The following is a 15,793-nucleotide window of genomic DNA, read 5'->3' as shown; positions in this document are numbered from 1 at the left end:
TTAGTATTAGTGTACTTTTTGAAAATACTTCCATCCCAATTTGGACAGAGAAGTGACATCCTTTTAATATGTGAGGCAAAAGCTCTCTTCATGACTTCTGATCTAACTCCGAAATCTTAAAATATTCTAATACTCGAACAGTCTATAAGATCAATACCTCGTACTTCGTTCTCCATCTTTTCAGAAGTTTTTGAATTTTTTAGACTTGCTCCATGTTGGCTTTTTTCAGATTTTTAAATAAGTCTCAGCAAGAATTTTCCAATTTTGGAATTTTTCCATGAGACATTTCTTAACATATCTATTTCGCCTCAAATTAAAAAAAAAGAGCAGATTGAATTAGACTACAATGATTCTATAACCTGTATGAAAGTCGAGAGAAGGCTTTTGGTTTGTGATTTACTAACTATTAAATTGAGAAAACAGAAACTTCTTTTGGTCGCTATTGAAGGTAATGGCGAAATGAAAACAAAATAAGTGGACAAAAATTATTTCCATTCCACACTATCGTTTTCTTCATCCAATCATTATTCATAACCCAATAAACTTTAAAAATGAAAACACCATGAGATTAAACGCATTCCTCACAGAATATATGATATTTTTCGTCGTAATCCTCATGCACATCTCTAAATAACGTCTAATAGCATTGTATTGATGGCAGTAAATAATGTACACAGATAAATCGTTGATGAATATAAAACAAAGAAATTAATCAAAATCAGATTAGTTTAACAAAGGGATGTTGGACTTAATGACAAAATGAATTTATATGTGTACAAACTTTTCTGACTTCTAAATTTCACATGATTTGCACGTACATACCCTATAAAACTAAAACTTAATTTTATGTTACCCATTTGTTTTGCATTCGTTATGGAACTTCAAAATGATGTCTTTAGAAAACTTCATTTACAATCATAAATTGAAGCGATTGGAATGACTACATGACGTCTTGTGAAAAAGTCGCATCGGCATCATAACCTTTAAATTTCTTGTTGGTTTTAAAATGCTAAGATCAGTTCAATAGAGAATAGAAAGGAATTCTTAAGTATTTAATATCTTTCTCAGTAAAAACTGAGAAAGCAACGATAATTGTAAACCGAAATTATAAAAGCATGTAAAGAAGGCATTCAGATGGAAATTCAGAGTATAGAAATAAATAATAATGCAAAAAAATTTCTTCGCCAATTTTCGCACTAATAGGGGTTAATACAAAAAACAGTGCAATGCGTACCTAATCTGAAAATGATAGTACAAGGCTAACTGCATCGGGAATGAAATAGAAGTTCAAATACTCAAAAAAAAAAATTAGATAAAGAGACTCTCTTCATACGCCAATTTAAAAGGAAGTTTCTGAAACAAATTTTGGTAAGTACCTATACTCACTTTAAGAAACAATGATTGGCAGCAATCAGTAAGTATTCGTGATATTATTTAAAAAGAAAATATGGAACTGAGTAATTGTAAGAATAAATTAAGAAAAAAAAGACATGAATAGAAACCCAAATGATTGGAGTGCAAAAAGACATTCTACTGAATGTAAGTGAAAGAAATTAAATAAAGAATGATTAATTTATCTTGCATTATAATCCTATGAAGTCACAAGTGATATCAAATCGAATTGAACAAGTAATTTATCTGAGTTGATCTTCATTTTGACATTTCATTTTCTTTAGAAACTTTGATAGGAACTGTCCATCAGAAGTTGTAGCTCGGAGTTGAAGGACAGTTGTTAAACTATCGTACTGTTTTTTTAAAGTTGCAGATTCTATTTCCACCTTCACTGGTGTTATGAAGATAAGGAACTGAAATATTTATAATATGAAAGTATCGGAAGCTAACTGACTGTTAATTGGAAAATTAATATTTTCAAATGTTAGTAAAGAAATAAAAAAAAACATTTCTTTGAGTAAAAGTTGAGATAATAATATAAACATGTATCTAATATGCGAGTTCATTATTGCTCTTACCTGTGCCTCTGACAACTGATTATGGCGTCCAAGCCATCGATTTTTTAAAAACAATGTCCCAAGGGTTAAATATTTGAAAATGATTAGTAGAAGAAGTATAATTAATATGGAAAGTACGATTTTGATAAGACTTGATAACGATATAAATTCTGAAGCCAATATATCGGCATTTTCTGCAACAGTTAAGTTTATTCAGAAAGTGGATGAGAGCGTATCAGTGGATACGTATAATCAAATGTATGAAAAGGTAATAAAGAGTATCTTGTCATTAACTGGAATAGATTATTGTATTTTGAGGGAATTAAGAAAACAACTATTCAAATATAGGTATCTAACTTCAAGATTTCAAAAACAGATTCTTTTCGAAATAGAGTGAAATATAGATTAAAGAAATAAACATTTCACTAAAGTGAATCCAATCAACCAGCCTGTAATTTTATTGGAAAAATTCGTAAAGGCAATTTCAAATCGGCCTCCAAGATCGTCAGCTGTTTCAGTAATCGACTTGAAAAATTTGGAACCAACGGATTCAATCATTCGGATGGCATTGCTGTCTAATGCACTGAAATTCCATACTTAAATTAATGCTTATGTAAATCGATGTTACTGTGTTATCAAATCATTATAGAACTTATTGCTTGGCAGAAAGGTAATTGAACCCATGCTTTTTTGAAGACAACAAAAACATTTAATTGAAAATGTCATAACGAGCTAATAATTGTTAAGAAGATTAATTTCAGTTTCCGAAAATAATGCTATTTTATATTAATTTTATTTCCAAGAAATAGTGATAAATTAAACAAAAATGAAAGATTTTTGCGTTCAAAGCCACTCCATTATGACAATATTGGTAATATTAGATTAGAAGGAATCCTAAGTAATTATAAGTAACTAACTTATTCACTATTGTTATTAAGCAGTAGTCAACAATTTTCGAAAAACTAGAAAAACTTGGTTAGAAGAAAGACGTAATAATACAAGCATGATAACCGGATTCAGTCGAAGCATACTCTTATTCTAGTATATGGAGACATATTCTGGCTAGTTGGTATTCATTTCTGGGCAACTAAATTGTTGGCAACTTTCTTCTTCTCAAGTTTAACTGATCATCGAACAAATGCAGCTATTATCAAAACGTCGAATGACATATCAATTTGCTTGACGATTCCGTTCAATAAAAGAGTAAGAAGAGGTGGAAAAATTACTATCGTGAGGTTTGTAGCAATGCCGATGAGGTTCTTAACTGCCTAAATTATTCAGACATGTACTGATTACCACAAGTTAACTTTCTTCAGCCAGTAAGCAAGTCAACAAAAAGGTTATCTGACTGAATAGAATCACAGTGTCATTCTAGTTTAAGCGCAATATAGGTACATTTCACAAAACCAAGAGAATAAAATTCAAGAAATATCTAAAGAGGACAGAAATGACTTTCACGTTCAACTTTATGATATCAATGAGTCTTCTGTTCCAAATGCATACAGCTTTATGATCAAAAAGAAAAAAAAAAAAAAGGATTTGAACTCATTTGTGAACCAGTCCGTATTTGGACACCTACTCTGCATTCAGTAAACATTCTTTCTTACTAGAATTGCTGAGTTTAAAAAAAAAGGAAAAGTGGATTTCAAGGCGTGAATCCAATTTCAAAGTAGAAGATAAATTAGATTTGAAAACTGAACTTGTTTAGTTCAGTTTTTTCTTAAATCACTTCCTTCAAGAAGCATCTCATCGTCCATTCCGTACTCCTCTTCAATCAGCTATAGAATTAACCCGTGATAAAGGAATACCGATGGATGATAATCTTGTCTTCCTTTACCATTTAACAATAAAAGTTTGCACCATGTTATTCAGTTCAATGAATATTAAGCAAGTAGAATAATTACAAGAAATCTCTTTTCTATCTCTCAACTGAATAAGTTAACGTACAGTCTTTAATTTTTGAAAACCATTTTGTAAATTTATTAAGAAGTTGCACTATTGGAATTGAAAAATTTTCGAAAATTCTTGAGGTTATTCAATTATTATTTATAATGCTATCATGCACAACCTGAATTCATCTTTTGTAGAAAGTACAAATGATGCCGTTAACCTGAATAATGCAAATCGTCAAGTCTTGGAATTCAAACATTCTTTTGAATAACAGTACAAATAATAAAACCCGAAAACATAGAACGTTTGAGAACGGTTCAAGGTATATAATATACTTTCTTTTTTATTTGTTTCTCAAAAGAGACATAATTTGTTGATGGATTTTTAACTCACTATCAGTGTCATTTGATTAACTTCCTTCTCATGAAGACAGAAAGTCGAATAAGTGAATAATGATTAGCTGCTACCCAAAAACTGAATTCAAGAAAAGATGGACAAAATATGAGTAATTCAAAAACAGAAAGGTGGAAATAAAGGTAGTGCAGAATTACACATCACATCAATAACCGTTTTTTCCCGAATCATATGAGAATGGTAGAAATTATTTAGATATGAATGGAGTGGAAAACCTGTTTCTGTGCGCTCATAAGTACTCATCTGCTCATCCCTGATAACCTCAGTTCCACTAATCATCAGACCTCTTTTGTCGAAATGATTTTTCGTATGCATTAGCTTTTTATTTCTCTCACTGAGTTTACTGCTCTTTCTTTTTAATTTGTTTTTTGCTAATATCAAGGTGAACTACAGGCTTGTAGATGAACTTTTCATTATCAGTGGCAATTGATTAACTTCCTCCTTCTAGGACAATTCGTAATCCTCAATCGTAATCCACGGGGTTCTATAGACAACAACGAATCCAACGACAACGACCAGCCACTCCCACGATACGGAGACCACTTGTTTGGCACACAAAATTCTACGTCCAAAAAGGTTTTCAGGCTAGGACGCGACAGTTGCATAGTGTATAGTCCAATTATCGGAGAGAGAAAGAGAGGAAGAGTAAGTGACAATATCTGTACCTGTGCAGCTGTGTCGATGGGACAAAAGGATTTGTGAGTTTTTGGTGGGATATTATGTTATATTGTTGATAAGGTGGGAAACGGGTCCTTTGAGAATGCACGAATCACGTAAGTTTCGTTTGACTTATTTATTCATACTTCTAGTTAGTTGCTGGATGGCAAGAGAAGAGGAAGACGAAGTAATACCATCGTCTAGTGATGCCATTATTGCATCATTGATTAACGAAGTACGCAAAACGAATGAGGTGACTGATTTTTCCGAATTTATTCAAGTACCAAAAAAACTCATTTATTATAACAGAATCCATGAAGAAGTCATTACAAAAGGAGAGAATTTTCAGCCCTTCGATATGAAAAGTCTAATTGGTGGGAAACTCGAAGTTACAACAAAAAGGTAAGTCTAATTTGCGTCGAACGAGTGTGAGTAGTTATATTTGTATAAACGCGTTTGTTATGTATGATCAATACTCTGAAGTTTTTTAATTGTCGTTTAAAAGTATCTTTGATGAACTTGAGGTAACAAATTATTTCTTTGCAACTCAGCCTGGAATTCATTCTAGAGTGTCAAAAGTTCTTTGTTTGGTTGATTGTTGTAAATTGCATAAATTATTTTTTCCTAAAGAGAGTTATTATGTGTTTTAAGCATGCAAAAACATCTAACTTATCATTCAGCAACATGTCAGTGACTGCTTATTAATGTGAATTTAATTTTTGCTATAGTTTAATCATAATGTGTGTTGAACACTGCTCCATTTCAGAGAAGCAAGAAGTGATGAAACTCTTTCATCATTACACGGATACTGCAAGAAGTTAAAACGTCACAGGGACAAAAAATCTAAAAAGAGCAAGAAGTCGAAGTATAAATTACGATCCAAGTCAAAGTCACCATCACGCAAAAGGAAAAAGTACATTGTAATGAGATAGAATATTGATGAGGAAAAGCTTTACCTTTCATCATTCTTTTACCTTTAAAATCATTTCAGACATCGAAGCCACAGTCACTCTACAAGTCTAGAGAGTAAAACTTATCATGGAAATACTGAAAAATTTGTCACTTATACTATACCACCATCCGTTGAAGCTGTTATGGAAAAGGTTTTTCAGTCATAATTTATGAAACTTAAGGATCACCATACATGTTGATAGTTGTTCGCTGAAGAATACTGTGGTTTAAGCTGTTAAATTTGATATAATATTTTTAGACAATGAAAAAATTTTTTTTTTTTTTTGATAATGAAAATGTTTTTTTTGAAGTTCCTATAGCAATTTATATTTGAAAAAATCGATAAAAGTTGAAACTGATATAGCTCAACCTTGTTGGCGATAAGAAAAAAGTGTGATGGTTTCAGATCTCAGATGATGAGGATGATCTTCCTGTTGGTGCAGACTTCCTCAGTGTTAATGCTAGTAGTTCAAAAATGGATGGAAAAAGTACATTATTTCAAGTTATTCCTAATGTTGCACAAAATAAAACAAAAGAATTTAGTAAGTCTTTTTACTTCTTTTTGTCACCTTATGACTTGTTCTCGAAAGGATAACTATATTGTCTTCGTCATACAGATGTTAATGAAGAAGTATTTCCTTTGGCTAAGAAGAAAAAGAAGTCAGAAAGTCCACCTGTATTGAAGAAACCCCGCCCATTATCGGAAATTCTAGCGAAGGTACGAGCTGAAAGAGACAGCACATTTGTACCACGTAATATCAAATTGAAGCAAGAAAACGGAAAAAGGTAATTGAGTCGAGTATTTCTTGCATATTTTTTTTTTCAAAAAAGATCGAACTTTCTCGGGATGAAACCATATATCTTATCATGCTTAAACATTCGTATCAATGTTTGGTACTTTTTGTAGTTGCTATTCATTGGCTTATTATATATTATATACATGATTGAATTTTGAAATATTATATGTTTTGCATTGCAGTGTTAGTGAGTCAACTACAGATGTGGTCAGTCATATAATTCCAAGTAATTTTTGCTTTCGATTGTATAGAATTTTCTGTGAGTCCTTAGAAAGCTTGATGTGATCTGTCATATTTTCATAATATTGATAATACTAGGAAGGTACCATTACTATTAATATTTTTATGGGTTTGCAGAGAACGATGGTGCTAGACATGATGACGTTGAGTATGGACCAAGGCCAGTGGAAGCTCTTCGAACACAGCCAATCTCTGAAGACGAGGATGAATTGCAGTTATCTCCTCTTAAAGTAAAGCAAACTGAAGCTTCAAAATTGATTAAAATCGCCACTATAAGCAAGGTAACTGTAGCACTCTGCGTTTCTTGGTGAATATTTATTGAGTCTTGGGTTATCTGAAATTCTTTAAAGGATGCGCATCAGTTTGCAATTAAAATTTTTGAGTGAAATATTTGCATATTCAAAAATCGATTTGTATCTCTTATGAACACTTTATTCGGTTGTAGTTGTAGGTGTAATATTAATTTAGAACTATGTTATATCAATATTTAATCTTCAAGTTATTTATAAACTGCAACATTTATGAAAATTATTTTTAGGTACTATTTGGTGATGAGAAAAGAGGTCAAATGGGAAAAGATGGAGAGATCGCAGTAAGTGATACAAGTGCGGAACCTTCTTTTTCAAATTATGATACTGTTGATGAACTGGTTGCTGAAAAACATTCAAAATTGGAACGAAGAATGAGTGGTAATGAAAATGAAATAAAAAGAAAAACAGATGGTAAGATAAAGATCAGTCATTAAAATGTCTCTCATTTAATTTAACTTCATCTTTCATGTGGCAAAGGTTATAAAATCCTTGGTGAATGGTTTTATTTTGCTTTTTTTAAGGCGCTGGATTACTAACTCTGAGTCATTCATATACATAATGTTATCATAACTTCTTTGCATTCATTTATTAAGTTTAAAATATATCCTTTCATGTTCGACCATTTGAGCATATTTGTCTTCTTGTTTTTTCGTTGCTGGTACGTGTTGTATGATTTTTTTTTTTTTTTTTTTTTTTTTACACTGATACATCGATAATCGTCAGATAAGCATTAAAAAGGCTATATAAATTAGATTAGGGAAAGTTTTCTGTTGCTTTTTTTGGTTTTTTCTCATTATGTGTGTTTAATGCAGTTTTGAAATTTTTAGTGAAATTGAGGAGTTTTAGTCTGTTTTGAATTCCTTTTCATTTACATATTACGAAAATTTTTTTCGAAATATTTTTCCAGAAAGGAAAAGGAAGAAAGAAAGCAGAGATAAAAAGCATGGAAAGCGATATTCAAAGCGCAACAGTTCGTTGTCATCGGATAGTGAAAAGGAGTGGAAACTTTTAGAAAAGAAGTGCAAAAATTTTTTTGTGATTGATCGATTTTTATATTTTTCGTAATTCTGGTTTGTTTTTTTTTCGTATTAGACGCACGAATTTTCAGAAACAAAGTGAAGGAGCATTCACGATACTCAGGACGAGAATTTGACAAGATTCGTAGGCGGCCTGGTTGGTTTTTGACATCAAAAAATTTCACATTGTATTTTTGTCTGTCATGAATTGAAGTGTAAGTAATTTTTAGGCAGTTTTTATGTACAATCATATTACGTAGACAGTAATAAAAGAGTGCATGAAGGTTCGAAATGGCAGTGGAATCGTGGAGAAAAAGATGTAAAAGAAAAAACTAGTACACTTTCTATGCAGTAAGTAAATCTTTGATATGAAAGTGGATTAATTTTGTTTGGAGACTTGAATGCTTAAGAGGTCATTTTCAGTACACGTTCGAAAGGCTGGAGGCAAATTCGTTCTCTGAAGAGTCCTTATATGGAACGTAAGCGAAAGCGATCACCATCAAGTTCATGCTCACGTTCACATTCACGCACAAGGTCTTAGTTTTGCGTGTAATTACTTGGTATTTCAGCATATTGCACTTGTGTTAAATTTTCAATGAATTTATTGGTAAAATTTATAGGTCATTATCAAGTACTTCATCACGAAGCTCTCATTCATCTCACTATCGTAAAGTCCGAAGCTCTTTTCGTGGTCACAATCATTATTATTATCATCGTGATCGGGAAAGTAACAGTAAAAAGCGAAGTGACGATGAATCATATAGTCATAAAATTGACAAAAAGAAGTTACTGGAGATTGCACAAAGAAATGCAGCTCAAATGGCACAAGTTCGTCTTACTTTCGTATGCTTTTAGTTAGAGTCAGTTCCAACAATTTCTCAGTTTGTCCATTTTAATATCTTTTCAAGGAGTTATGATTCCAAAACTTTGGGAAGATCCAACTCTATTGAGATTGATCGCTCTGAGATGCACTTTTTCTCTTCATCTTCCGAAAACCGTTGGTATAATAATCTTCCTTTTATGAAATCCAGTATATAAAGATTTTAATTTTAGCTCGGTTATTTACCAAATACTTCTCTTGAAACAAAAGCCCAACTGAAAGCAGGCGGACAATCTGTCGATCAACTTGTTGGTAACTGCTTTCATGTCTGGTTTTTATTAGATGCTGTATCTTATGCTGACCGTGTTGCTCCTTACATGTTTTATTGTTTCAGATTTTTGTCAGAGATTACAGCGGTCACAAGATAAGGCTGCACGACGTGAGAAAGGAGAGGCCGTATCGAGTGATGAAGACTTAGCACCGAGGAAGAAAAGAGGTGAAGATGATACTGATTTCCTGAAACATCCTTTTGCTTTGAAACCTGCTGCTCCAATTACTATTAACATTCCGGTAAGCTGATGTTAAATATTTTTGATTTTCCAGCTTAGTGCTACTTTAGACCGTAGTATCTTCGGACAATCTATAAATCCCTGTTTTTGATAGCTGATTATAATATTTAAGATACGTTAAGATACACTCATATTAGGTAATCTAAAAGAAGTTTTTGGAATCAGGCAATCACTTTATATAATTTTTATTTCAACTGACATTCTCCTCTTGTATGAGCTTAGACTTTTATTGATGATACTTCTCTAAATAATGCCTAAATGAGCTATTTTCCAGAACTCTATTCCACTTCCAATTAAAACACCTGCGCAGAGGACGTTAGAAGAAAGTCAGTTACGTATTGCTTATCCGGTTTCTTCAGGGGCGCAGCACCGAGAAAAGGACAATGTAAGTTTAGTGAAATATACTTATTAGTCCTTGATTTACGCTATTTTGAATTATGTAATAATTTTGTTTGTAGGGATGGATACCAGTTAAAAAGGAGGAAATACCATCAGTTTGTAGTCCAATGCAGAAAGCGAGATTGGCTTCAGTCTCTAAGGAAAATGAAAAGGTCATACTTTTTTTAAACAACATAGTTTAATCTAAAAATTTGCTATATTGGTTGTATGAAATTTTGTTAATTTCTACGTGCTTCTTTCTTATTTGTTATAGATAATATACTTTTAACGTTTTATTGGACTGTTCGAATTTTCTGGGAGTATATTTGATAACTTTTGTAAAATTTTTGTTATCTCCTTTAACAAAAAAATTGCTCAAATATGTCAAATATGTTTCGAAATACTCAGGTTCTTTTTAACATTTAATTAACCCCTTGAATTATACTGTCAGAATCATCAAAAATTTCTTTTTCAGATCTTCAATACATTTGAAATCGTAGCTGCCGGATCATTCGTCCTGCCTCCACCTCCAACACCGCCAATATTGGCGTCGTTTACGCAGTCTGCCTCTTCTTTGTTGAATTTGCCTCCACCTCCGCCACCACCTGATTTGTTTTCTGGTTCTTGCAACGCTTCACAGAATCAACAACAGAAATCTTCTCTTGGCTTAAACTATGGTAATGTTGTCACAGTGCCAGAAGAAGAATCTGTATTCAGGGAACCAGAATCCCTCCATCATACGGTATATAATTGTGAAAAAAATTTTGTTTCAAAATTTAATTTGAAAATCTAGGTCCTAAATGTCGTTAAGAAGATGTATCTAGTCTGTCTGTTTGTTAGGATATTTTTCGCTGCAGTAGTTGTATCATTACTTAGTTTTTCTGTCTTTTTCTGTGTGTGTGTGTTAATCGGAAGTATGGGAGAGATTGATTTCTTGCTACTTTTTGTGGTGTGTTTGTTAATTGTTTTTTTTTTTTTTTTCTGGTTAGTGTTCCACCGTTAAAGAATCTTCGAATATGTAATTTTTTTAGTATTTGAAGTAACATGCGGTGGATAAATGAAAACGACGTATTTGGAAGTTGCTATTTATGTGCTCAAATTTAGTAAGAATCATACGGCTACAATGTACAGGATCCCTTCCAACTGAAGCAAAATATCCTTTGTTTGGGAACGGCAGACATGATTTTCTGTTTCCTAACTGAGTTTTTTTTGTGTTTTCTAATTTCCTCACCATGGGTTCAAGTTTATGAATCGGTCATATTTTCTTCGATAAATATTGCGGATTACCTACATGATGTGCACGATTTCTGATTTTCTGCTGGTAACTTCAATACTGAGGTACCATTCGTATCTGCGGGTACAGATTTAAATTCTTTTGTTTTAGCCGGCAAATGTTGGCAGGGTGATGGCAAAACGAATAAAAGCAAGTAAGCTGTTAGCGAAAGATCCGAATGACTATGAAGCAAGGCACCTGTTGAAAGAAGCTGATGATCAGGCAACTTTTTCTATTATCCAGATAATAAAAGTGGTTGAAAAATCCACTAGGTGTAGCGGGAAATAAGGGAAAAGTATAGCGCAGGATGTTCATTTGGTGGAGTGGTAGTGGCGAAGTGGCCGAATGGTTTAGGTTCTGTGCGAGAAGTTTCTGGAAGTCCGATGTCAATGCTGTTGTGAATTTATATGTGCAACAATTTCTGCGTGTTAATTCCACCTTCCAAACCTTTCGATCATTTCATGATTTTAAGGTATTTCACAGTGGATATAATAAAGGAAGCGTAGAACTGAACTCAGGATGCTTGTGTATTTTCACTAGTGTGTCAAAGATGCGTAACAATATAATTGTTCTTTCATGCGAACCATTTTATCTCTGATGAATTACTTTTCCGTTTACGAGGAATTGCCTTTGCAATTTTGTTGCAGCCAGTAAAGTGCGCCAAGTTAGGATCCTGTGACCATTGGAAGTCGTTAGCTTTCTGGTCAAAATTCCTTTTTAAAAGCGTGTCCCTTTTCTGCCTAGCACATGTTTAAGTCTCAAGATTGGAGATTTCAAGATCAAAAATTAGTTTGAATTTTCTGTAGATAATTTAAAATACAATAAGGGCAGGAAGAAATTTTTGCATATGAAATAGAAGACGGTGTTTGAACCGCCGATCCGAGGTTTCAGTTGGGTTTCGCAAATATCTGCCAGTTAAAACCTATGCGTATTGTTATCGGAAGTTTTTTCATTCGTGATTTGGAACTTAAATGGTGAATGCCACTTTACAGATAAGAGCATGGGCTGAGAGTAAAAAGAATTTACCTGGAAAATTTACTGGAACCACCGGTGTGAATATATTGAAAGCTGATCAGCTTGGCCCGGATGATCCGCGCTTCAGTGTTTGGGCAAAAAAGGTTTGTTGGATTGCCCTAGAAGATTTATATGGAAATTTTGCTACATTTACATGACCCAAGATTTTTATATGACTCAAGGTTTTTATTATTTCTTGTAAAGTTTTTATTCTTCCTGTAAGGTCTATTTGAACTATGAAATCTATTTAAAAAATGTATTGCCAAAGTCTTAAATGTTTTGTCATAAAGACTTTTAGAAGTCATTCGGTTCTGTATGGCAAGGTTGAGGAAAATGCGAAATAATCTTTGTAATGCTAAGTGTGTTTGTTTTTGCACTTTTGCGTTCCATGAAGTGCTTTCCTCCAGAAGCAACTGCCAGTGGAAAATCCGATGATGATAAATAAGTCATATGTCCCAGACAGTTGCTTATTTTTACTGTGAAATATAAGATTTCATGAATGAAGGCATTATTGCTTTGGTAAGGACTTGTAAGAACTGCAGCAGATGCCATTCATTTTTTATGTTTAAATAAAACCAATATAGACGGGCGAACAAATAAGTTTTTGAAAAAAAAAAGAAAAAAAAATCTATGGAAAAGAGTGCTATCTTTGTATATATGATCAACATTCAGTTTAATAGAAAGTGAGTTCTTTATACATGGTATATTTTCTTGTTAAAAACTGAACTTTATGCTTCACTCATATCCAGTGGCAATGTCGATGGGCTTGTAATGAAGAATGTTATGACTTGATTCTTCGTTTTATTTTTCTCTACGTTGCTTATTTTTGTGAAACTGGCAGAAAATTCTCAGCCTAGAGATCATTATTGGGATCAGCACTGACTTTTAAGAAACTCTCTCACATCTTCGAGGTGACACTGTTGGTGTTGGTGTCGTAAAATAATGCAGTTAACATGTTATGAAATGGCTAATATTTTCTGCTTAGATCATTTCAGATATCTTTGTAATTCATTAAATTTTCTGTGCCCATGTGTTTGCTGTTGCTAAAGATAAAATGGTTCTGAGGTACTGCGAGAAGACTGTTATATGTTTGAGAACGATTTTGTATTTCTTATAAGCAAAATTTTTTCAACAGAAACAACAGATTTTAGACTTATCGAACGTTGTGCCTTCTGTCATATTTCTATATAAACAGTCTGAGTCTTTTTCCATAGCAAATTTAAGGTTTAAATGTCTCTGAATTGAGTTGCAATTTTTCATCAGAACCTTTGTCAGAATCCAGTTGGAGCCTCGAATCATTCATTTTTTTTTTTCTTTTGAAATATCTAAAATTCGCGGTTTGTTCTTAACAATTAATCAGTGATGCACTTGATGTAGGCAGAAAGCCTGGTCAGTTATATGCATTGCTTTTCTTTTATAGTTTGGCACTTACCTGGTCCATCAATATAGCCTGTTTGTGTCATTTATCGTTTTTACTGCCTGGCTTTTTTGGCATCAGTAACTGATTAGAAGAAATTAACAATTCTGTATTACTTGTTAGATTATCAGTATTTGAAATGGTTCATCATGGATATTCCATCATCGACTTCATGTTTTGGTCGAAAAGTGTTGAAAGTGGACGAACAGTTATCTACCACAAGAAATAGATTATTAATGGTCTAATGACACGAGTTGCATTTTTTTTTTTTGCGCGTAAAATAACAGGTTTTCCTCTTAATAACAGTTCTAGGTATTTTATATAATATGCTTAATTGTAGAAGGAAAGACATGCACTTATTGTGTATATATTTTTAACGACCTAGTTAGAAAGTGAACTGAATTAACATACAAATGCATGAGTAAAAATGTTTTTTGTATTTCAATTAGAATATCTGCATAGTACTTTTTACTTTTTTTTTTATTTTTCATCATATCTAATACTTTTTACTTTTCTGAAACAATGATTGTGCTGAAGTAATGTTTTACTAAGTCATCCTTATACCATGCGCTATTTGTGTACATCTTGCAACTCGTGTCATTGATCATGGACAGAAATTGTTTAGGTGTTGCTGAGCGTAACTGATGATGGGAAAGGATTTATTTCTACTGTAGCTGATGTTTTGACCTTTTTGAATAGTGATCATACGGCCGTTGGCGTAAGTTTGTATATGGCTCTTTTAGTTTCTTTTTATTTTCTGAATTTTATTTTTCAAGTCCCCGTACATCTTACTTAAACTTTTTGTATTTCAGGATTTTTTGAAACAGACGAATGCTGTAAACAGTGGTGTAGGTTTAAAGCTGATGCAGAAAATGGGTTGGACACCTGGTGAAGGCCTAGGGAAAGGAAGAGATGGTCCTCTTGAGCCATTAGTTTTGGACATTAAATCGGACAGAAAAGGTTTGTGTATACTTTTTCAAGCACTGTAAAAGTTCAATTTGTCTCAATCGTGAAGATGGCATATATAAGATGTTACATACTTGTAAAATACTTAATGCAATTTTATGAATAATTGTTCTATGAATTTGTATGTTTATTAATCAGTTATTACATTTTAGGTTTGGTAGCTTCGGAAGAACTTCCAGAATTGAAGAAGTTACGCCCGAATTCTGGGAAAAATTTAGCTGGTACGATTTCTTAACCTTTTTTTTTTTCCCTCACACTACTTTATAACTTTTTAATATAAATCGGTGTGAATTTCTATATAAAACAAACTTTTTGGAACTATTTTGATTCCTTAAATTGTATTTCAAGAGCATGATAAGTAAAATAGTCATTTTTATTTTAGGGAAGCATCCGGTATCTGTTCTTATGGAACTTTGCTCGAAAAAACGATGGCATGCCCCACAATTCACATGTTTGGAGAGTGGACCATCAAATAACCGAAGATTTCTTTGGAAGGTGAGAATGCATATATATAGTTAGATTCTATCGCGGGGTATTAATAAAATCCTAGTCAAATAGAATTAAATCATAGGTGATTAAATATCATAGTATTTCATCTATTTGTATCTTTTTTAGTAAATTCCATCATTGTCCATGTTCCAGGCTGTTGTTAATGGTGTTGAATATCAACCATCAGTCCCATCAACTAGTAAGAAAACTGGTAAAGCTCAAGCATGTCAAGTGGTTCTTCAATCTTTGGGTTTGGTTCCACGTGACCCATTGTTACCAGTCATTTTATGAGGCACTACAAATAAGTTTTTCTCTTATGCATTTTGTGCCATTTCATCTTTAAATATGAAAATTTTCAATTAGGAGTTCATAGTTGTAGGTCCTGAATTTAATTTTAGTCAATCTTTAAATCATCAAATTGAATTCTAGCAAAAAAGGCATTTTCTCAATGATGTAGTAAAAGAGATGCTGTTGTGTTTATGATAATTTTTTTGAGTTATGTCGTTTTATTTCTGAGAGCAAAATTACATTTGATCAATGAAGAATATGTTGTTCATTTTTTGTGTGAATGAAAAGTGTTTCAATGGAGAAACATCTCCTTATCTAGTAAGATGGCAAACTAACTATATTTCCCTCATGTTC

General features: G+C 32.7%; 2 protein-coding genes across 4 annotated transcripts; one reads left to right on the top strand and one right to left on the bottom strand.

Annotated features, from left to right (window-relative positions):
* Positions 1-1,634: 1,634 nt before the first annotated feature.
* Bm14360 (Uncharacterized protein) lies at positions 1,635-2,507 on the bottom strand (the record flags this gene model as incomplete). Its single annotated transcript, XM_043080233.1, has 3 exons — positions 1,635-1,805; positions 1,971-2,143; positions 2,399-2,507. The coding sequence occupies 3 exons, from the start codon at positions 2,505-2,507 to the stop codon at positions 1,635-1,637; spliced, it is 453 nt and encodes a 150-aa protein (XP_042936167.1).
* Positions 2,508-5,073: 2,566 nt separating this feature from the next.
* Bm3008 (Uncharacterized protein) lies at positions 5,074-15,442 on the top strand (the record flags this gene model as incomplete). 3 transcript variants are annotated; one of them, XM_001901000.2, is made up of 25 exons in its annotated part: positions 5,074-5,163; positions 5,260-5,312; positions 5,677-5,823; positions 5,902-6,013; positions 6,268-6,403; positions 6,479-6,647; positions 6,841-6,884; positions 7,016-7,179; positions 7,437-7,620; positions 8,117-8,228; positions 8,318-8,382; positions 8,456-8,576; positions 8,649-8,759; positions 8,846-9,053; positions 9,279-9,357; positions 9,440-9,615; positions 9,889-9,999; positions 10,073-10,165; positions 10,468-10,734; positions 11,377-11,517; positions 12,258-12,383; positions 14,509-14,656; positions 14,815-14,883; positions 15,045-15,157; positions 15,305-15,442. In XM_001901000.2, 25 exons carry the CDS (start codon positions 5,074-5,076, stop codon positions 15,440-15,442), a joined length of 3,177 nt encoding a protein of 1,058 aa, XP_001901035.2. The 3 variants fall into 3 exon arrangements, with proteins under 3 accessions (XP_001901035.2, XP_042936165.1, XP_042936166.1); XM_043080231.1 differs by lacking the exons at positions 5,074-5,163; positions 5,260-5,312; positions 5,677-5,823; ... (14 more) ...; positions 10,073-10,165; positions 10,468-10,734 and having other exon boundaries at positions 11,398-11,517; XM_043080232.1 differs by lacking the exons at positions 5,074-5,163; positions 5,260-5,312; positions 5,677-5,823; ... (16 more) ...; positions 11,377-11,517; positions 12,258-12,383 and having other exon boundaries at positions 14,560-14,656.
* Between the last annotated feature and the right edge of the window lie 351 nt (positions 15,443-15,793).

This window comes from Brugia malayi (genome assembly GCF_000002995.4).
Source record: "Brugia malayi strain FR3 genome assembly, contig: Bm_v4_Chr3_scaffold_001, whole genome shotgun sequence".
NCBI classification, from domain to species: domain Eukaryota; kingdom Metazoa; phylum Nematoda; class Chromadorea; order Rhabditida; family Onchocercidae; genus Brugia; species Brugia malayi.
Note: the sequence above shows the minus strand (reverse complement) of the source record. Positions and strands in the feature narration are given on the sequence as shown.